Here is a 22654-nt window from a genome sequence, read left to right as displayed (position 1 = left end):
GAGACGGAGACGGACAATTAGATCGACAGAGACATTAAAAAGGAGAGAAGGAGGGAGGGAAGAAAGAGAGGAAGGGAGGAAGAGAAGGTAGAAGAGGGAAAGAGAAAGGTGAGGAAGGAAGAGAGAGGAGAGGAGAGGAGAGAGGCAGGAGATTCTGAGCAGTGAACCCCGCCCCCAGCCCGGTCTCCGCCCCCCAATTCGGACTCCGCCCCCGACCCGTGGGTTGCAGAGCCACCTCCAGCCGCCAGGGGCCGCCACGGGCAGCCGGCCGCACCCAGCGCGCGCGGCGGGCCCTCTCTCCCGCCTCCGCGCCGGCCGCTCGCAGCCCCGCCGCCGCTCTCGGGCTACGGCCGGGTCTCGCGCGCCGTCTTCTCGTGAGGGGCCTCGCGCCGCCCGGCGCACGCCGTCCCCCTGCCTCGCGGCGCGGGGTCTCGCGGGCCCCGCTCCCGCCCTCCGCTTGCCTGGCCCGGACCGGAAGCGGCGCCGCACGGCCTGGGCCTGGCGCGGGGGGCGGGCACCGGGGCCCGGTCGGATATGGGCAAGAAGCACAAGAAGCACAAGTCGGACAAACACCTCTATGAGGGTGAGGAGTGGGCTGCGGTGCGGGAGCGGCGGGCCCGCGGCGGCCCCGGGCTTGGGAGCGGTGGGGGAGGGAGGAGGGTCCTCGCTCCTTCGAGACCACTCTCGAGCTCCGGAGGCGGGCCGGGGGGCCGCACCTCCCACGGGCAGGCCGGGACCCGCGAAGGGGGCGCGGCCCGCCGGAGGCCGCGCAGACCCCAGGCGGGGGGCCGCATTCGAACCCCAGACCCCTGGTCCCCGGCGGGGCTCTTGCCGGGAGGTGTGAGACGGCGCCCAGAGGCCCGCAGCGTTCGGGACACCCTCGGGGCAAGTGTCCGTCAGTCAACAGGTGCTTCGCGGGGCGCCCACTGCGTGCCCACAGCCGCCGCGGCCGTGGCGCCCCTTCTCCCTCCGCCCACGCTGCCTCTGCATTGAGGACGCTGCCCCGCGCGTCCGCCGGTAATCCAGGCTCTCTCCTTTTGTTTAAGAGTATGTAGAGAAGCCCTTGAAGCTGGTCCTCAAAGTGGGAGGGAACGAGGTCACCGAGCTCTCCACGGGCAGCTCGGGGCACGACTCAAGCCTCTTCGAAGACAAAAATGATCATGATAAACACAAGGACAGAAAGCGGAAAAAGCGAAAGAAAGGAGAGAAGCAGCTTCCAGGGGAAGAAAAGGGGAGAAAACGGAGACGAGTAAAGGTAAATATCGTTGCGTGGCTTCCGTGTTGCTGGGGGTACCCCTTTTCAAGAGTTCCCGCCGCCCGCTGGCTGCCTTACTTACTTCTCTTTGTGTCTAACGAGACGTTAAAACGCCTGTAAAATCTGCCTTGTTTGGAGGCGGAGCAGGGCAGCACAGAAACACGAATCCCCTGTGAGTTTCAGCAACTCTCGATTTAATTATACTTAGTTACTCTCACAGCCGGTCAGCGAGCAGCTAAGTCCTGAACTTCAGGAGCAGTGTCAGAGAATTTTCTCCACCCAGGGAAGGTAAAAGTCATGCTCAGAAAAGCCTCAGTGTTGGAGCTTTGTCAAAAATCATCAAGTCAGGGGCCCCTGGGTGGCTCAGTGGGTTAAAGCCTCTGCTTTGGGCTCAGGTCATGATCCCGGAGTCCTGGGATCGAGCCCTGGAGCCCTACATGGATGGATCTCCGGCTCTCTGCTCAGCGGGACCCTGCTTCCCTTCCTCTCTGGCTGCCTGCCTCTCTGCCTACTTGTGATATGTTTGTCAAATAAATAAAATCTTTTTTAAAAAAAATTCAGTTCAGAAGTGAACGGGATCTTTTGGGGTTCAGATTTTGTTCTGAAGTAAATTCTATAATGCCAGATATATAATGAGCAGTTTTGATCTTAAAGCTTGAGTCTGTTGAAGAGAAAATTCGATTAGAGACCTATAAGGGATATGACACACCAGTGATAAAAATAAGCATTTTCTTAACCATTTGCAGTTAATAGGAAAAAGGAGGGGGGAGTAGGTGCTGTTGGTTCATAAGCGGGGCAAAATAATAATAATTAACTTTCATGGATGATCATACACATATCTGGAATTGTCCTAGACTTCTGCACTTCCCAGATTTAACCTGTCCCTGAGTGACTTACTAAATCCATTACTAGGTCTTGAGAATAGATTTCCATAAATTAGCTTTGTAATTTTTCTTGTTTATATGTACCAGCAATGTTCTATTCCATGTGATTAAACACATGGGAAGTCACTAAATCTTAGAGACTCTTTAGAATTTCGTAAATCTGTTATTTTTTGGCCTCAATTTTTAGTTGCCTTGGCTAGGCTGTGTCAGTGTATATAACTATCTAATGTTTTCTTCCATATGCTATATGCATATGATTTAAGAAATTCAAGCAATATAGAAATGAATAAAAGGAGGGCAATAAATTTTCCTTACCTTAGTCCCTCACATAGTCTCTCTCTCTTTTTTTTTTAAATTATTTTTTGTTATTTGTAAAGTTGTTCTTGAACATATTTTTAAAAAATTAAGAATACTTCAAGGCTTTTAACACAAAAGCAGTCTCCTACCCCAGCCTAGAGTTTTACTTCCCAAACTTTTCAGAGTTTTTTGGGATATCTGTCTTCTTTTTTAAATGTAGGTTTATGGTATTTCCTGATTTATCGGTTTACATCTTTTACAGATCTGTTATAGAAAATGAGAATTTAAATTAGCGTTCTAATACCGCTTCCTGTCCCCAGTTTCTCTTCCTCTGTTCTCCCAGTGTAGGTACACCACAGTTGTTGGTTAAATCAGTATTCACTGTTTAATTATTGTTCACTTATGGCACAGAAAATAAATACAGATCTGGTCTTGGTCCCTCGTTAATTACTTCATTGGTTTGGTTATCATGTACCAATTCTTCCCAAACTTTTTTGTTTAAGATTTTATTTATTTATTTGACAGAGAGAGAGGGATCACAAGTAGGCAGAGAGGCAGGCAGAGAGGGCAGGGGGAGCAGGCTCCCTGCTGAGTAGAGAGCAGGCTCCCTGCTGAGTGGATCCCAGGACCCTGAGATCATGATCTGAGCCAAAGGCAGAGGCTTAACCCACTGAGCCACGCAGGCACCCCTCTTCCCAAACTCTTGACAGATTTATAAAACCCATCTGATTTCTGTTTTTCACATGGCCAAACAGTTGCCCTCCTCTTGAAACATCCATCTTGTAGCCCTCTGTGACCTCCTGCTCTAGTCTGGATTATTTGTTCTCTAGGCCTTCTGGGACCTTCCTTTGCCTCTTTCCTGGATCCCATGTTATATTTACTCCCTTTTTCTGGTGGAATCTTAATTCTATGAACTTCTAAGAAAGCATTCATAGGAGGTAGGTTTTTCTAAGACCTTATGTGATTGAACATCTTTAGTCTACCCTAATATAGTCTGCTCCTATAGCTTGATAGTTCCGCTCAGCGTGGAATTCCAGAGTAAAAGTTCTGTCTCCTAGAATTTTGAAAGCATCTTCTTCTCTCCTTGTCCTTGTTTTGTTTTGTTTTTTAAGATTTTATTTATTTATTTGACAGAGATCACAAGTAGGCAGAGAGAGAGGGGGAAGCAGGGCTCGATCCCAGCACCCTGGGTTCATGATCTGAGCCGAAGGGAGAGGCTGTAACCCACTGAGCTACTCACGTTCCCCTCATTATCCTTGTTTAATAGCACCCTGTTCTTGTTTTTCCCTGAGGATACTAATTGATGGATTTGTTGCCTTTTTTTTCCTGTTTTCTTTTGCTCCCTGCTTTGTCTCTTATTTCCCCTCAAGTTCTTCAGTTTATTTTCTTGGTCTCCTCTTTTTACATTAACCTCATCTCTTATCTGTTACCTGTTGAGCCTTCCTGGTCTGTCTCTATCTCCATGTGCCACACAACAGCCTGATGAAATACTCTGTGTCTAGACAGTTTGTCAGCTGGAGAGTCACTAAACAGAGACCCGATCATTTTGGTGGATCCCCCAGGTGTCTGTTCTCCAGAGAAAAATCCCTCCTGAAACAAGGTTATTACCTGACTGCTGGTATTTCAGGGGCCAACCAGGGAAGGAGACTGAAGGTCCTCCCAGCCGCTGCTCGTTTTCAGTCCAGCATCTCTCCCCACTCCTGACTGGCATCCGGTCTGGAGACTTTCCGGTTCCTGGTGGCTCCAGGTTTGAGCTTTTCCAGGTTGCTGGGATTTGAACTCTTCTCCTAGGTGGCCACTTCTGCACGGAGGTGGTAGCTTGCTATCTGTGATCTGCTCACTCCTCCACTTGCCTCTCATCTCCCAGGTGTGTGGGCGACTTTGATCCCCTGTAGTCTCTTCTCTACTTTGTTCATCTCATTGAACTGGGAGGTGAGGTCATCCCTTTTAACCACTTCCAATTTTAGTCCTGGCACCATAACGCCAGCTGATATGCTTGTGTTCTTTCTTTCTTTTATTACTTACCTCATTCTTTTTATTAACTACATAGTATTTGGTTATATTGATGTACCTTATTTTATTTTATATTATGTCTAAATGCTATAAATAAAGCTGCAGTGAGTCTCATGGACACAAATCTCTATATAATTTTATAAGGATATCTTCAGGGTAAGTTCCTGGAATTCTCTCCATCTGTTCTAGCCACTCTGGTCTTCCTTGACTGTAGCTCTAAATGTCATTAGCCTTCATTATATTTTGATTCTGTTATAAATTAAAATGCTTTTGCATCCATAGTCTTACTTGGACTGAACACCCTGCAGAATAGGACAGGTAGATTAGTTTCCATTTTATAAAAGGTAAAATGGAAACTCAAAGAAGTGCAGTGAATTTATGCTAGGTTCCATTTCCCCAGGATTCAGGGCCAGGGACCAGGGGACATTATCTGAGATGTCATTGGTTCTGTAGAGGCTGTTTGGGTCATCTGTTTTTTTGCAGGCCAGACTGGGGATGGGGAGATGTGTTCTTTTGATAGTGTTGTCTAGGTAGGGAGGCTTCAGAAGGACACTTCTCTCTGAGCTATGTTCTGGATCTCCAGGGAGTTCTAGGAACAGCAGTTGTCTCCGGTCTCTTCTTGGAGAGAATCAGCTGTATGACACCCATGGGCCTCGGAGCGGCTAGGGGATGTGTGGTTCTGAGGGAGGAGTGATGTTTCTGTCAGTACCACGCAGCAGGAGGAAGAATGCAGGGAAAAGATAAAGCATGCCCTTTCCCTTTTCTGAAAGGCATATGTAACTTCTTTTTTTTTTTTTTTTTTTATTTATTTATTTGACAGAGAGAAATCACAAGTAGATGGAGAGGCAGGCAGAGAGAGAGAGAGAGGGAAGCGGGCTCTCCGCTCAGCAGGGAGCCCGATGCGGGACCCGATCCCAGGACCCCGAGATCATGACCCGAGCCGAAGGCAGCGGCCCAACCCACTGAGCCACCCAGGCGCCCATGGCATATGTAACTTCTGCTTATATTTCATCACACACAACTTACTTAACCACATGGCCATCCTAGCTGCTAGGGAGGCTGGGAAGTGTCTTCTAGTTGGGGAAGGGGATGGAGGATCTGTTACTTTTGGAAGATTTGGGGAGGCACACACACATAAAACGTAAAGCGCTATAATTTTTCAGAAGTGTTTGAGTTAAGCGATACTCTTCTCTTGAGTATGGAAGGCCCTGGTTTTATTAGTTTAAAATGCCCAGATACATTAGTATCTGTATTTCTCTATGTAGAGTGGTAACATTTAATACCAACCAGAGCATTATGAGTACTATATGTGTGTGGGTGTGTATACTTTTGTTTTCATCAGGTCATCATTTAAACACCACCCCTATGAAAGTGTGTTATGTTCTTTTTCTCCCCTGAGCGTTTGAATGCTGAGTGATTGCAAAGGAATTTGTGTGCTGGCATAATTCTTACTATCTATAACATGACCCTTTCCTAAAGGTCCAGCTTTACATTTTCAAGTTATTTATTTCCACATCATATAACAAAATAACAGCTGATGAAAAATGCTCACATCATTTGGCCTAGTAATATAGGCACAAGAGGGCAGTGAAGTAAAACTGAGGGGCAGTAAGTAAAATTCTGTGTTGGCCATTACACTGATAGTGTCGTGATTTTTAAAAACTACAAAAGTGTTTACAAAACCATTTTAAGTGAAATAACAACCATTCACACATAACACACATACCTGATTACTAAAAAAAACTGTATGAATACTGTACACAGAACACATACATATTACAGGCTGGGCCCTGCGTTTACTGTGTAATATATGTTATCTCCCCTTACTCTTGACCATAATCTATGAAGCTGGCATTACCATCTCTTCTTTTAAAATGGTGGTAAAATACATTTAGAATAGGCTTTACCATCTTAACTATCTTTAAGCGTTCTGTTCAGTACTGTTGAGTATACTTATATTGTTACACATCCAATTTCCAGAACTTTTTTATACCTATTCAACAACTCTCCATATCCCCCACCCTCCACCATTCTGCTTTCTCTATGAGTGTGACTACTCTGGGTGTCTCATAGAAGTGGAATCACACAGTATTTGTCTTTTTGTGACTGGCTCGTTTTACTTCGTATACTCTCCTGGAGGTTCATCCATGTTGTGGCAGGTGTTAGAATTTCCCTCCTTTTTAAGGCTGAATGATACTGGGTTGTATGAATATACCATGTTTTGTTTATCCGTTCATCATCAGTAGATACCTGGTTTGCTTCTACCTCTTGGCTATGATAAATATTGCTGCTTTTAACATGGTCATATAAGTATCTCTCCAGGAATCTGTTCTTTCACATACATATCCAAAAGTAAAAGATCATACCGTCTGCTCTTTCACAGGTGAGAAGACTAAGGCTCAGAGAGGTTAGTAAGTTGCTCATAGTCACACAGTGCCAGAACAAGAACTCAAATCCTGCACTCAAGAGGTCATTAACATGAAAAGAGTTGTTAGAGTGGACAACGCCCTCCACTCCCTTTGTAGGAGTGGGAGGTTAAAATTTGTGTCCTAACAGAGGCAGAGAGTTCTAGCTCCAAGAGGCTCTGGAGAGGTACTGGGGCTGGTTGGGGAGAATCACAGAAGACTTTGCTCAGGTGGCCGCGTTTGAGCTGGTCTTTAGAAGTTAGAACATCGTGATGTTACACTGCATGGTTCAGGCAACATGGGATCAACTATACTCTGAGCTATATTTGTAACATAGGTTCTTTTCATCTTGTACAATTAAATGTGAAGGATCCTGTGTGTACGGCCGTAAGTATGGCCCTTTATTGGCTACTGTAGAGATTTTCAAAGGTAATCTGACGACCCAGTTTTAACCTGCGCACTGATTTTAGAAGCAATGCCTGAAGAGAACGCCACGGCGCTGCAGAGAGAAGCGGAGGTTAGGACGCTGCATACCAGCGAGGGCTGAGAATGGTAGCAGGGAGCTGGGCCAGTATGAGGGTGTATATAAGGGATTGAAAGGAGTTTTCTTTTTAAGCACAGAATAAAGGAAGGGGGGTAAGGGATGAGACCTGAACCGCGGGTGAGGTGTCAGAGGAAGAAGTTTGAACTTGAATATGTTGACCCTAAGCAGTCAGAGACTTTCTGAGTGGAAGAATGATAAAAGTTGAGTGCCTTAGTAATGTTAATCTGTTAGCAGCTTCTAGCAGCTATTGAAGAGCAGAGGCTGGGTGTAAGGAGAACTACCTAGAAGGTTTTCTAATGAAAGAGCTCAGATGAGAGCTCTGAATTCCTTTATTGGAAGTCAGACCCGTGTTCCTGAAAAACATAATCGTAACCCAAATTCTGTCTTAACAGTTTTGCAAGTCAGCTTCAGGTTTCAATGCCAAAGATGTTAGACTAGTCCCTTTGCTAGAGATCTTGGCAGGATAAAATGAGAGATTTTATAAAAATTTTAAATCATAAGCATTAACATATAGAGAATATTTATAAAGCTGAGGTTAAAACTTTTAATGAGAATTTGAAGCCATCATATAATAAATTCCAATAAGCACCTATTTTATTAAAGTACTAAACTAGATTCCAAGGGGGATACGTACTGAAAACCAACATTTGAGTGTTTATTGTATGCCATCATGTTTACTGTCTTCTTAAAAATAACAGATGTGGGATAGGCCCTATTAGTATCTCATTGTATTGCTGAGCTGGGGCATAGAGGATGAGATAGCTCGTAACTGGAGAGAAGAAATGAATGACTGTAATTAAACAGAATGAAAATTCGGTCAAAACAATTCGTTGATTTGTTTGGTGTGACATCTGCCACACCCAGGATCTCATGGCAGAAAATCCTCCCACTCTGGTTTCCTCCTGAAGCTATCCTCTTTTTGTTGTGTTTGTGTTTGTGTGTTTAACCTTTTTTCTTTTTCTTTTCTTCTTTTTTTTTTTTTTTTTTTTTGGTAATCTCTGCACCCAGCATGGAGCTTGAACTCACAACCCTGAGGTCAGGAATCACATGCTCTACCAAATGAGCCAGCCAGGTGCCCCTAAAGTTTATTTATGGTTTTTTTTGTGTGTGTGTGGTAATCTCTGTACTAACGTGGGGCTTGAAGCCATGAACCTGAGATCAAGAGTCACACTTCCAAATGAGCCAGCTGTGCCACTACAGAAGGAAGGACTCTAAAAGCATAAGAGTAGTGTTGCTTCTCTGATGGCAAGGCTATTTATTCATTTATTTATTCAGCGGACATTTACTGGAAAGACGTGTGCCAGACTTTGTACTAGATTCAAATGAGGAAGATTAATAAGATACAGTTCCTGCCATATAGGAGGAGCTCAGAGTTGGACTGGGAAAGCAACTGGGATAGATAAACTTCATGGCCTGGTGTAAATTCTAGCAGAGGTATAAATAAAGTGTTCTGGGAGTCCTGAGGAAAGTGTTTCTCATTTTGTCTTGGGAAGCTGGGGGAAGACAAAGGAGACCTAACGACTAAATTGTGCAGCAGATGCTCTTTTCAATCTGTTGATGCTCTTTTGCTGGAATGAGGCATCACTGCAAAGTAGTAAGACTGATTTTTCAATTACATTCTAAAATCACCTGTTACAGGGAAGTTCTGGAATTATTTTGCACACTGGACGCATTATTTGAATATAGTTAGAGATCTCTATCTATATCTAGATCTCCAAAAGTAGTCAACCTGGAGGACAGTCGTTAAAACTAAGGACTTCAGCTGTTAATTTGCATATTTCACTTTCTCTTTTCATGCTGTTTCCTGTAATTCTGCAAGTATTATGTGTTAGGCATTGTTGAGCTTGGGGGTACAGAGCTGAAAGTAACAGGGGACCCTACCCACGAGGAACTCCAGCGACAGAGACAGACAGATGTGTTTGTAACATAGTACAGTGAGTGTTGGAATCATAATATGAACAGAGATTTGCTTCAAAAGTGTCATTCACAAAGGAATAACTTGCTATTGAGTTGTGAATAAATTAGAGTCTGAAATTAAGTCCAGTGTGTTTGTAGTTAACAGAAAGCCATGGTTTGTCTACTGCCTGGACCTTCTTGCACAGAGGATACTTCCTCTGTCTGGAATGCTCTTTCCAACCCCCACTCCCCTGCCGGCTGGCTAAATTCTGTCCTTCAGATCTCAGCTCAGATGTTACTTCCTTATAGAAGCCTTCCCACACTTGTCCAGTCTAAATTAGATTCACCCGACAGTTACTCTCCCCATGAAATCTGTTTGGGTTTTTTTAATGAGTTGTTTAATGTGTGTCTCTGTTGTTAATGTTCTCGGCTGCCTAAGGGCAGGGCTGTGTGTGTTTTATCTACCAGTGTGTATCCACACAGTAGAACCTCATTTATTTGCTGAATACATGAATGAATGAGTGAACACTGTGAGTGAGTACTTCACTGGAATTCCACATACACTGTCTTATTTCATCCTCGAAACAATCTTCTGAGGTACTATTGTGTATATATATATATATATATTTTTTTTTTTTTTTTACGATTTCATTTATTTAAGAGAAAGAGGGAGCACAAGCCAGGGGAGGGGCAGAGGGAGAAGCCAACTTTGCACAGTGCAGGGAGCCAGAAGCAAGGCTAGGCTCAATCCTAGGACCCTGAGCTTATAACCTGAGCCGAAGGCAGACCACGTAACTGATGGAGCCACTCAGGTGCCCCTTTTGTGTATGTTAGAGATAAGAAAATTAGTCCCCCAAAATTACATAGTTTATCTACAATCTGATAGCTAATAAGTGGCAAACCCATTTATAAACTGTAACTAAACCCTCTTCCTTGGCTACCTGAGTTAAATGGCTCTAGTATTTTTGTTTCATTCTGTACATGTAACTGGCAGAATGCACTAACTATTGAGCATAACTGTGTTAACGTTTGGTTTTACATCTCTGTAACCTTTAGTAAGGGACATTCGCAGGAAGATTCTATACTATATTCTGAATCATGAAGAAAATAAGAAGGTTGAAATCAGAATTTTAAGTGGAGAGGGAATTGTAGAGCTCAAAGCGTCTTGTAAATGAAACTGAGAGTAAGTGAGTGGGGTAACCTGTTCAAGATCCCATTCTGGTAAACTAGATGCCAGGTCTCCTAATTCCCAATCTGCCAGTAACACATTACAGTATCTCCATTTAGTTTAGGGTAGTTTCCCATATAGGTTTTTATATGCTCTTTCTCTTTTGGACCCTAGCCCAGAAGACTATATTCTCTTGTCATTGAAAATAAGGTGGTTACTGTAGACCATGCTGACAAGATAAAGTTATCAGGTAGTACCTTCCTTTGGTACTTTTTTCAACTTTTCTCTTACTTGACCTCATTTCACCATCTCATTGACATTCTAGGATAAATAAAATCAGCAGTTAAATCTCCATCTTATGGATGATGAAGAGGCCTCATGATAAAAGGAGTTGCCTGAGAAAGTCACAGAGTGTGTTAAGGATGAAGCCAGGGCTAGAACTTGAGCCAATAGACCATCAGCAACCATGGCCGGTGCCACCTGGTTTTATAAATAGTTTTATTGGAACACAGCCACACTCATTCATTATGTATTGTCTGTGGCTGCTTTCACGCCAACGGCAAAGGTTAGTAGTTGTGACAGACCTTATGGACCACAAAACTAAATTATATACTATCTGACCATTTACCAGAAAAGTTTGCCAACCCCTGCTCTAGATTCCTATCACTATGGTCCTAGTTCTTTCCACCTAGGAGAGTGCTTTGCCTTCCAGGCTGTCCTCACTCCACAATTTACGTTTACTAGGAAGGAATCTGAATCTCTAGGGGGTCACTAGGAAGGAATCTGAATCTCTAGGGGGTCTTTTTCCATTGAACAGGTGGAAACCTTCCAGCCTACAAAAGATTCATGCCAGGTTTTCTGGGCAAAAGATACAAACTTTCCAACGTCAAGATTTGCTCCTCCAGAGTCTGTCACAAAGCCATAAAAAACAGACACCAGTCAGCTTGATAGTAACTGAGGTCAAGGGCATGATGAGTGCAGTTTATAGCATTTTCCTCTGGAGCTTTTTTTTTTTTTTTTTTAAAGATTTTATTTATTTATCTGACAGAGAGAGATCACAAGTAGGCAGAGAGGCAGGCAGAGAGGAGGAAGCAGGCTCCCTGCTGAGCAGAGAGCCTGAGATGCGGGACTCCATCCCAGGACCCTGAGATCACGACCCGAGCCGAAGGCAACGGCCTAACCCACTGAGCCACCCAGGCGCCCCTCCTCTGGAGCTTTTAAGACAGTTATACATTCTGTATTAGATGCTTTGGACCCTTAGAAGGGAAGCCCTGTGTCCGTGATACTCAGTGTGATTTTTATAGCAGCAACACCCTAATGGCCTGAAAATGTGTTGGTAATACTCATAGGCTCTACCTTAGACCTACTGGATGGGCATTTCTGGAGACAGGGCCAAGATATTAAGGTTTCAGCAAACTCTTTAGGTGATTCTGATGTGCACTGAAGCTTGAAAACCTAACTGTAACTCAGAATTTACACTTCTAGCAGTTTCCCAGCTGATGGTGCTGGTCATGGAGCACACTTTGAGAACCACTGCCCTAGATACTAGGACAAAAATGAGGACATAAGCCAAGAAAGTAGTTTTGGAGTTGATAGGATCCTGTGGAGAATCTTGATTCTCAGAGGCATAAAATGACATTTTTGGACAATTTGACCAGAAATTTAATTTTAAAAAAATAATAAAACTGCTACCTGGATACCAGCCACCCAGCTTTAGCAGATTTCAGCATTGTACCTTTTGCTTGATGTTTTTGGTTTTGGGGTTTTGGTTTTTGTTTTAAGAAATTAGAGTATAAAAATAATGAATACTGTTTTTCTGAAAATAAATAAATTAATTAAAAAAAAAAAGAAATTAGAGTATAGATCCAGTTGAAGCCTTTTGTGTATTCCAGAATCTCATTCCTCTCTCCCTTGCACTAGAGTGAACCATTTTCATGAGTTTCATGTGCATCGCTTGCATACTTGTTTTTGTAATTTTACTACTTCTACATAGATCTGTGAATAATATACATATATGCGTTTTCAAACTACAAAACTAGTAACACTTATTCTCAACTTTTGTCTCTAGAAATTATATTTTTCTTTTTTTTTTTTTAAAGATTTTATTCATTCATTTGACAGAGAGAGAGAGAGAGAGATCACAAGTAGGCAGAGAGGCAGGCAGAGAGAGGGGGAAGCAGGCTCACTGCTGAACAGAGAGCCTGATGCGGGACTCGATCCCAGGACCCTGAGATCATGACCTGGGCCAAAGGCAGATGCTTAACCCACTGAGCCACCCAGGCGCCCCTAGAAATTATATTTCTTAACATACATTTTGATACAGTGTAACTTTAGCCTATTAATTTTGCCTGCTGTCTAAATATTCATAATATATTAATCCATTTTCCTTTTGGTAGATACTGGATTGTTCATAATTTTTTACTATTTCAGAGTGTGGCAGTAAGTATTCTTATACCTATCCTTCATGTATACTGTGTGAAAGGAAGTTTCTTTAGGGTATATGCCCAAGAATATAATAGCTGAGTAGTAGGGGAAAGGCATCATCAGCTTTACTAGATATTGTTCATTGTTCTAGTGATTATACCCATTTACTCACCCATCTATAAGGTAGGAGAGCCCAATTTCTCTACATTTTCATCAAGATTTGACATTTTCAGGCATTTTAATTTTTGTCAATCAGAGATATGAAATACATTCTAGTTTTTAAATTTATAATTCCCAGAGTTCTCGGGAGCTTGAGCTTGTTTTCATACTTTTTTATTTCAGGTTTCTTGTGGGAATTACCTGTGATATCCTTTACCCATTTTCTACCCATTTTCCTTTTTACCTGAATTTTACCTGAGTAAATGCTCTTTGTAATTTTTGCTAATACTTTATATGAGATTTTTGTGTTAGAAGTACTTTATCTCAGTTAATAGCTAGTGTTTTGGCTTTGCTTCTGGGTAAGAAAATCTTTCCCTACTCTTGGGTCATGAAGATTCCTTATATTTATCTGAAGTTTTAAAGCTTTGCTTTGTACATTTAAGTCCTTAGTCTACTTGAAATTTCCTTTTGTGATGACAGGAAGGAGAGATTTAATTTTATTTTCTTTTTCATGTAGATATCCAGTTATCCCAGCACTACCCTTTTGTTACTAATTTTTGATGCCACCCCTGATATAACAAGACTTTTCTATGTGCACAAGTCTGTTTCTGGACTCTGTATGTTAGTCTGTTTGTCTGTCAGATCACATTGTCTTAATTATTATCACTTTATACAAATACTATCTGATATGACACATCTTATTGTGATTTTTTTTCAAAATTGTGTAGATTATTCCTGATGACTCACTCTTAAGATAAATTCTATGATTGGCTTGTCAAATTTCATGAAAAATTCTGTCTTAAATTTTCACTGACATTACATTTTACTTATAGATGACTTGGGAGTGAATTGATTATCTTTCAGTTCATGAACATGGTATATCTCCTTTATTCTGGTTTTCTACAATGAATTTTCAATAATGTTTAATAATTTTTCCCAAAGGGTATTGGGCATCTTTTATTAGGTTTATTGCTGGGTATGTTATCTTTTGTGTATAGTAATTATTTTTCTAATTGGTTATTTCTGGTATATAGAAGCACTATCTCCCACCCCCGCCCTTGCCCTTGAACTGTGATTCTCTCCTTTTCCAGTAGATGGCAGTAAAATACATTAAGATTTCATTCTTAAGACTCTTCTGAGGGTTTTTTTTGTGTTTTTTTGTTTTTTTTTTTTTTTGCTTTTGGGTTTTGTTGTTTGTTTTTTCAATGAAATGAGTATTATTTGTTTTTATGGTATTAATTCTGAAGTAACTCTAAATTATTTCCCTTTGTTTAATTTAGGAGGATAAAAAGAAGCGAGATCGGGACCGCATGGAGAATGATGCAGAAAAAGACCTCCAGTGCCAGGCCCCTGTAAGATTAGACTTGCCTCCTGAGAAGCCTCTTGCAAGCTCCTTAGCCAAACAAGAAGGTTGGAATAACTCTGAATTAACTTCTGTGAATGAGGAGGCGGAAATTATTTGAAGGGTTGTAGCCAGGGAAAGTGGGTTTTTAGTTTTTAAGTTAAATTTTTAAAGCTGTTTTATTGAATTTTTTGAAGTGTTCTTTTTTCTGTCACTGCATATGAGCTTTAAATTAGCTTCAATTTTGAGTTGAAATTTTCATAGTTCAGTATATTTGTAAGAGAAATGGAATTGCTGCGTGAGATAGTTAATGATGGATATGAGGTACCTCAGAGAAAATAAGCTAAACAATACTCTCTAGAATCTTCCTTTTGAAAATACTCTTTCCCTTTCTTCTTTGCTTTAGAAGTAGAACAGACACCCCTTCAAGAAGCTTTGAATCAACTGATGAGACAATTACAGAGGTAAATGTTTTTTCCAACATTTTTATAACTTGGAAATTAAAATGGGAAATATAGGATCCAAACCACTTCTCTATTTTTTATTATTTAAAGCCACATTTTGTGGCCTCAATCCAAATGTACTTGATTTTAAAGTGGATGATAAATATTTTGCCTGGCAGTAGAAAGTACTTTAAGAAGCTGACTTTAAAATGTTCTCCTTTGGTTTGTTTTAACTGGCAACTTGAAGAGTGTTACATAATACTCTTAATGGCAAATTTCTCTTTTAAGTAACTTCTGATGTTGAAACTTTAAACCAGGAATAAACAATACAGATATTTTCACTTCGCTAATAGATGAAAATACCTTCTATATATTTGTTCAGTGCTTATAGTGCTGTGAATATTCAGTAATTATTAAGTCTGGAAGAAGAAACAAACTAAAGAGAATTTGTGACCCTTTCTTACATGCAAAATTTTGCTCTAAAAATTACAGTATCTAGATTAAACCAATGTTAAGTTCATAAAAGGGGGAAAAAACTCCATCTTCATTAAAATACATATTTTTGATACCTGTCTCTACTCGGAATTTGAATTTTAAGTTCAAAGACCTATTATTTGCAGAGGATTCATGGGTGGAGGGCATGCATTCTCTTAGTGAACTTTGTTCTCACTGGGTTGTCCTCTGTCAACCCCAGAACACATTACACATCATTTTGTAAGTTAAAGCCTCTTGTGCTCTCGGTATTCACCACCTCTCCAGCTTTGAAATTAAGACGAGAAGGTAGTGGCCTCTCTCCCTTTTTGGTGTTAACAGGATAAATGAGAAAATTACATCTCCAGTCTTTACACTTAAGTAAGTCATTCATTACTTGTCCCCAAATTTGAACAGGTAAACAGTAGGTGTTCTGACTCTACTAGACTGTATGATTTTGAAGTGTTTTGGCTCCCTTTGAAGTTTTATTTTTTTAACATAAGACCAGGATGTAGCTTAATGCTGTCAACTTAAAAGAGATCCACTTAACAGGGTCTCTCTTAGGGGTGCCTGGGTGGCTCAGTTGGTTAAGTGTCTACCTTCACCTCAGGTCATGATAATCATGTCCTGGGGTTGAGTCCCACATTGGGCTCCCTGCTCAGTGGGAGCCTGCTTCCCCCTCTGCCTTTCCCCATTGCTGACATCTCTCTCTCTCTCTCAAATAAATAAATAAAATCTTTAAAGCAAAGGTCTCTCTTAGGCCAAGGATATTGACATTTCTCCAAACATTTTGGGAATTAGAACTCAGAGCCACATTTTTTGAATGCTCATTAGTGATTCCTCATCCTTCGGCTCAGCCCAAATGCTGGCAAATGGTGTAGTTGGTTAGGGTTATGTTAAAATGTCTGATTCAAGGGTGGGTATAGATAATTTGCTCTGAAGAAGTCCTCCAGAGATGATCAGTGTTGTTATGCATAGTAACTACTGTAGACAGACTGGGTATTTTTGCTTATTCTTTATTTTCTAGTCTCACCGCCTAGGCATCCTGCTAAGGAAAAACAAACAGCTGAGTTTAGATTCCAGCTCTATCTTCTATCAGATTTATGACCTAGAACAAAAAAATTGACCTCTGAGCCCCAGTTCCCTCATCTCTAAGTGAGGCTGCCACCACCTTGATGGTTTTTGTAAGAATTTGATAAAAAATACATCAGGCACCTTCTACTGGGCCTGCATATGGTAAATACATTCTGAAAGTTGCTCTTATTACTACTTTTTAAACCATTTTTATTGTTATGATTATGTAGAGTAAGAAAACTTTGCTTTGCCAAATTTCCAGAAGAGAAAATCAATCTAATGACCTAATCATACACGGTGGTCTTCAACCCTGTCAGTACTAGGATTACCAAGCCCAGATACTGCAGTACCAGTACTCAGTACCAGTGCCTGGACAGACCCTCCTTCCCGGGAGATTCTGATGTAGTGGGTCTAGGGTGAGCCACCCCCCAAACCTGGATTTTTTTTTTAAAGCTCCTCTCTTGATTCTCATGCACAGCCAGAATTGAGAGCCTACAATAGAAAGCACTGGTTCTTAAGTTTGGGGGTCATATGAGGACCTTTTTAATGGCAGTTTTTTGAGTACTCCCCTACACACACAAAAGTCAGAGCCACTGATTAAGAAAATACAGATATTCAAAAAAAAAAGAAAAAGAAAATACAGATACTCATGTGAATTGTGTGGCCCACCAGGAGTCCACAGCTTACAGTTATAAATCAGTATGGAAGATTGTAGGTGTGCCTTTATAGTTATTCTTTCCATCTTTTCCCCTATGGTTGAAAAAAATACATAGTGCTTATCTCCCAAAAACCTTGACATTGGTCAGTTAGTCTTAGATCTTTTGTTTCATTTTTCCCTATGTAGGAGGTGCTACAGATTTATTAGCATGCATATTTTAAAAGATTCTTTGTCTTAAGGGTACAGCTAGTATGTAAAACATCTTAACCTTTTTATTATGAGTCTTTAAAACCATTCCTTCAGGGGCACCTGGTGGCTCAGTTAGGCATCTGCCTTAGGCTCAGGTGATCATCTCCGGGTCCTAGAATTAAGCCCCCACGTAGGGTTCCCTACTCAGTGGGGAGCCTGCTTCTCCCTCTCCCACTCTCCCTACTGTGCTCACTCTCCCTCTCTGTCAAATTTTAAAATGTCTTTTAAAAAATAAAATCATTCCATGGGGCACCTGGGTGGCTCAGTGGGTTAAGCCTCTGCCTTTGGCTCGGGCCATGGTCTCAGGGTCCTGGGATTGAGCCCCACATCGGGATCTCTGCTCATCAGGGAAACTGTTCCTCCTCTCTCTCTGACTGCCTCTCTGCCGACTTGTAATCTCTGTCAAGTAAATTAAAAAAATAAAATAAAATCATTCCTTCAATTTGCAGTGAAGAGCATGTTAGCATAGTACAGATTCTTTCTGCACTGAAATGTTTCCCCTGACTTTTGTGCCCAGACCAGTAGGTTTGTTTGCAGTAGAAATAAAACTACCTTTTTCGTATCTTCACAGGAAAGACCCAAGTGCTTTCTTTTCATTTCCTGTGACTGATTTTATTGCTCCCGGCTACTCCATGATCATTAAGCACCCAATGGATTTTAGTACCATGAAAGAAAAGATTAAGAACAATGATTACCAGTCCATAGAAGAACTAAAGGTAACCATAGTTACTTATGTTGTGATTAGAAAACCTACCAGAGTAACGTAACTATTCAGTTGAGAGTCAAACTCTTGGATACTGTATATATACGGTCTTGGTAGAAGTCTGCATATCTGGTAATAGGAGGCTTTCTCATTGACTTCTTATTTTGCAGAGAATTAAATTTATTTTAATATCCAAAATGTTTGTATTTTTCTATCTCAGAAAACATTTTTGAGCTTGGTGATAGAAAACCAGACAAACTAAGCCGTCTGCTGTCTTTTTATTATTTGGGGGCATTTTAGAAAAATTTTGAATTTCATATATTCTACAATATATATTCTCAAACTTTAAAATGAAAAAATGTCAAATTTTCCATTTCAGACCAATATGGGTAAAATTGATACTTAAATGAAAGTTGTGACAAAGTAGTTTCCTTTTCTGTTTCTAGACAGCTAAAGTGTAGCATGCCTCTCAAACAGAGGAGAAGTTGGCTTGTCCAGAAATAGTAAACAAAAGTTTAATTACACTTCTCTTTGATGAAAGTCAGTTGCTTCCCAAACTCAATTTGGCTATATTTGTTGAGCATATTTTCTTCAAAAGAGAGGAAGGGAATTTTTAAAAAAGTGAAGAACACGTAAGGGATGAGAGGGTGATGTGTGTGCCTGATGTTATAGTGCAAGTTTTTCCATCTTTAAGTAGCTGCGGTGTATGTTGATTTCAACAGCATACTTTTCATTTTGACCTTCAAAGAAAGGAACCTTGTGTTCTCAGAAATTTTCTCTGTATCAAACCGCCCAAACTTAACTGGTTTAGATAATACCTATTTTACCTTTATTTTTTCGAAATGAACTTTGTAGTATTCATCTGACCTAAGTACTAGATTCTAAATGGTTAGATTATCTTTTTACCTTTTTTTAATCCACATATCAATCAGTTGAGATTTATGAATAAAACTAGTATTTAATTCTATCTTTCCTATCCATTCGAATGTGATAACATTCCACTTACTCTGGAAACCTGAGTTACATTCTCTTGTATTCACAGAAAAGGAAGCTTTCCAAACTTCTCATCTGGTGAAAGTTAGGCTAGAAGGGTTTATTTCAGCATATTTCTGACCTTCTTACTGCTTAGTGGAAAAAAAATTTCCACTATTTTCTTTCAGTAAATAGTTTTCCTCTGATCTTTTTTTTACGATGACAGGAGAAAGGAGAAATGTGCACCCTATGTGTTTTTGCACAAATGATTATTAAGATTTGTTGTAACTGAAACAAACTAATACTCTCACTTTTCGGAGTTTTCTACATTACTGCATTTTTTGGAGGGGGGGAATCAATAGCCTAATGTAATATTAATTATTTAATTCAGCTCATTAAGCTGTTCAGTTTTTTTAAATTACCTGAAAAGTATGCACAAAGGTTATTTAACTTTTTGAATGACCAAGTGCCATTTCCCCAGAGCCCAATAAAGCCTAGCACATGACAGTTAGGATTCGTGGAATCTACGCATATCCTTAACAGATGAGATCAGTGGAATAATCCAGTACTCTCTTGCCGGTTAGAGGCCCAGTGGTCCCTTTTATAAGTAATAATTATCTGATGTCCTTCCTCAATTGCCTCCCATTTCCCAAAATATATATTTAGTAATTCTGAACGGAATGGAAGCCTTTCAGAAAACCAATAGCCAGGGTCCTTAACCTGGGGTCGTCTGGATGGAAGCCACAGATGGGCCTTTAAGGGGGAACCTGCTAAAATTACATGGAAAATTTTGTGTTCAATTTGGTGTGTATATATATTATGCTTGAGGAGTGGATGAATGGCTTTCATCACATTCTGGAAGATGCAGGACCTAGCAAATTCTTATTAACTACAGATTTGGCCAGGGACAAGGATCCACAGGTACTTCCATCTACTTTAATACCAGACTTCTTGTGATCCTTGAGTCTGTCTTCTCATATGCTTTCAGATAATACTAAGTCTACCTGTTTTGTTCTATTTAAGTGTCCTAAGCTGTCATCACTAGTTATTAAATAGTGGGGTTTGAATATTTGTTTTGGATATGGAGGAAGAGTTTGTTTAGGGGGAATTTTTTGTTGTTGGGTTTTTACCATTTTAACTCTGACCTTGGCATAATCACTGCCACATTTATACAGTGTAAAAAATTACTTAACCATGAAACTATGCAGTGGCATTGAGCTCTCCAGCACATGTAGGTACTTTGAAATTTAACCCAAAAGTACAGTTTTGATAATTTGGCTACTCCGATTACATGTTCCAACTCTTTGAGATTGTATGGTTTATTTCACATTGGCATGATTTTGCAGCATTCAGTAAATTTGTTTAGCTTATGATAGCTAACACTTAAAATTAGTGTAAATATTTTAACATTTTTGCTCAGTTAATTCGAATTTCCTTAAAAATATTGTGATAATTTAGCCCTGTCACAGTTTTCATCAAAATTTGAAATTTCCTAATTCATAAATGGAAATTTAAGATGTTTGTTTTAAAACCAGGAGTAATATTTTTTAATTACATGAACTCAGTTAAGATTATTCTAGGGGCGGGTGGGTGGCTCAGTCTGTTACCACTGGTCCAACTCTTGATTTGGGCTCAGGTCATGGTCTCAGGGTCATGAGATCAAGCCCCACGTCAGACTCTGTGCTGGGTAAGGAGCCTGCTTAGGATTCTCTCTCCTTCTCCCTTTGTCCATTCCCCCATCCCCCTCCCCCACCACCTACTCTGGATCACGTTTTCTCTCTCTCAAAAAAAAATTTTTTTTTTTAATTATTCTATTAAATAGAAGTATTTTCTTCCGGGCGCCTGGGTGGCTCAGTGGGTTAAGCCGCTGCCTTCGGCTCAGGTCATGATCTCAGGGTCCTGGGATCGAGTCCCGCATCGGGCTCTCTGCTCAGCAGGAGCCTGCTTCCTCCTCTCTCTCTCTCTGCCTGCCTCTCTGCCTACTTGTGATCTCTCTGTAAAATAAATAAATAAAATCTTTAAAAAAATAAAAATAAAAAAAAATTAAAAAAATTAAAAAAAAGAAGTATTTTCTTCCAATTCTTTTTGTGTGTGTTAAGGTTATAGTGAAGAAATCCATTAAATTTCATTGTAGGATCTAAACATTTATGTAGTTCATTTAAAAAGTCAAGAATTTGGAAAGGAATTTAAATTAACTTAGTATTTGTTAGTTTTAAAACTTACTAAATTGCTTTAATGTAGTTTAATAAACAGTGAAAAGAAAGGACGGGGTTTTTTGTTGGTTGTATCTGCCTTAATTTTTCAAGGACCTGTATGATTTCAAACAGGGACAAGAAGGTGCTTTGTTTTGTTTTAAATGCATTTTTCTCCTTAATATTCTCTCTGCAGGATAACTTCAAACTAATGTGTACTAATGCTATGATTTACAACAAACCTGAGACCATTTATTATAAAGCTGCAAAGAAGCTGTTGCACTCAGGGATGAAAATTCTTAGCCAGGTAAAGGAAGTTCTTTGTCATAAATAGTAACTGTTATAAAATCTGAATGCCTTTGTTTTTTGGTTAGAGCAATAGAGATCCAGTACAATATTAGTTTTATAGGCAGATTATATTAAAGGAGGAAATATTCAATGAAGAAAGTTTTCATACAGAGAAAATTGAAGCAGGAAATTCTCATTTGGAATTGATACAAATAAATATTGGCATTCACTACTAATATTTATTGAGAGGCTGTTGAATCGGTTAGTAATCAGATAGATTTATATTTGCTGTGAAAGAAACATCACCTGGAATTCCAGGATAAGATTGATTAGATGAATTATGAGGACTTTTAGAGGGGAAAACTCTCTACTTCCCTTTAAAGGATGGAATTTGATGTTGAAGCGTAGGAACTCCTCCCACTACAAAGAGAATTCCAATGAGCAGTAACCTGCTTGTTGCCACCTCCCCACAAGAGCACTCTCCCTGGAAGGACCAGAGCTGGTACCATAGCAAGGCGGCAGAGGTGGGAGGGACACTTCATCATCAAGCTTCATGAGACAGCATAAACACGATAGTTTATTCAAAAGAGAGGTTAGTGGCAGAAAAGAATAGGTGCCATCTCAGAACAACCACTGATGAAAGGCATGGTTGGGAGGGGGATTGAGGGCCTCGCTGTGCACCTGCTGGGAGAAAAGGAGAGCTCACAAAATAGGTCGTGTCTTTTGAGGTCTTACTCATGGCTCTGAGTAGGATGGGAAGTGAACTGAGATGATCCTGGAGCCTTACCGCAGAAGGAAGTTGGAGTTCTAGTTTTAGCTCTTGCTCTTAGTTGTGGACCTCGGGCAAGACATGAACCACACTGGGCCTTGGTGTTCTCACGTGTGTTAGAAGAAGGTTTAAAGTGCAGTCTCCCAAGATAATTGCGAGCATTAGGGTGCCAGCTCTCAGAGCTAGGGTAGGCAGGAGACTACAAGAAAGGAGAGCAAGAGAGGAAAGGGATTTTGCGAAGAAGAGACGAGTGGGGGTATAAGTCGAGTGGGGGTATAAGTCAAGAAGCATGAGGAAGAAATCAGAATGAAGAGCTTGGGCCCAGACTCAGATGAGTTAGAGGAGAGTAGGAATGAGTCATGTGTAGATGCACACAGTTTCCCACTTGTTACAGTGACCATCTGTATCACAGTTTTACATTTGAAGAATTGTCTTGGTGTGCAGATGT

At 40.6% G+C, this 22654-nt stretch overlaps 1 protein-coding gene across 6 annotated transcripts in view; it reads left to right on the top strand.

The window, feature by feature from the left end:
- The first annotated feature begins 288 nt into the window (after window positions 1-288).
- The window catches only part of BRD7 (bromodomain containing 7), a 37383-nt gene continuing 15017 nt past the window's right edge, over window positions 289-22654 (top strand). For 2 of the 6 annotated variants that reach the window (XM_013052107.2, XM_013052108.2), the window contains exons 1-6: window positions 289-583; window positions 1047-1255; window positions 14326-14455; window positions 14794-14851; window positions 17854-17998; window positions 21346-21456. In XM_013052107.2, coding sequence (XP_012907561.1) covers window positions 535-583; window positions 1047-1255; window positions 14326-14455; window positions 14794-14851; window positions 17854-17998; window positions 21346-21456 — 702 coding nt within the window. In that variant the 5' untranslated portion in view covers window positions 289-534. The remainder of the gene's footprint in view (window positions 584-1046; window positions 1256-14325; window positions 14456-14793; window positions 14852-17853; window positions 17999-21345; window positions 21457-22654) is intronic. The other 4 variants (XM_004744151.3, XM_004744153.2, XM_004744155.2 and 1 more) reach the window with 2 other exon arrangements.

Source organism: Mustela putorius, unplaced genomic scaffold, assembly GCF_011764305.1.
Source record: "Mustela putorius furo isolate JIRA1106 unplaced genomic scaffold, ASM1176430v1.1 tig00000174_pilon_pilon_pilon, whole genome shotgun sequence".
Classification (NCBI taxonomy): domain Eukaryota; kingdom Metazoa; phylum Chordata; class Mammalia; order Carnivora; family Mustelidae; genus Mustela; species Mustela putorius.
The sequence above is the reverse complement of the archived record's forward strand: the minus strand, read 5'-3'. Positions and strand labels throughout refer to the sequence as shown.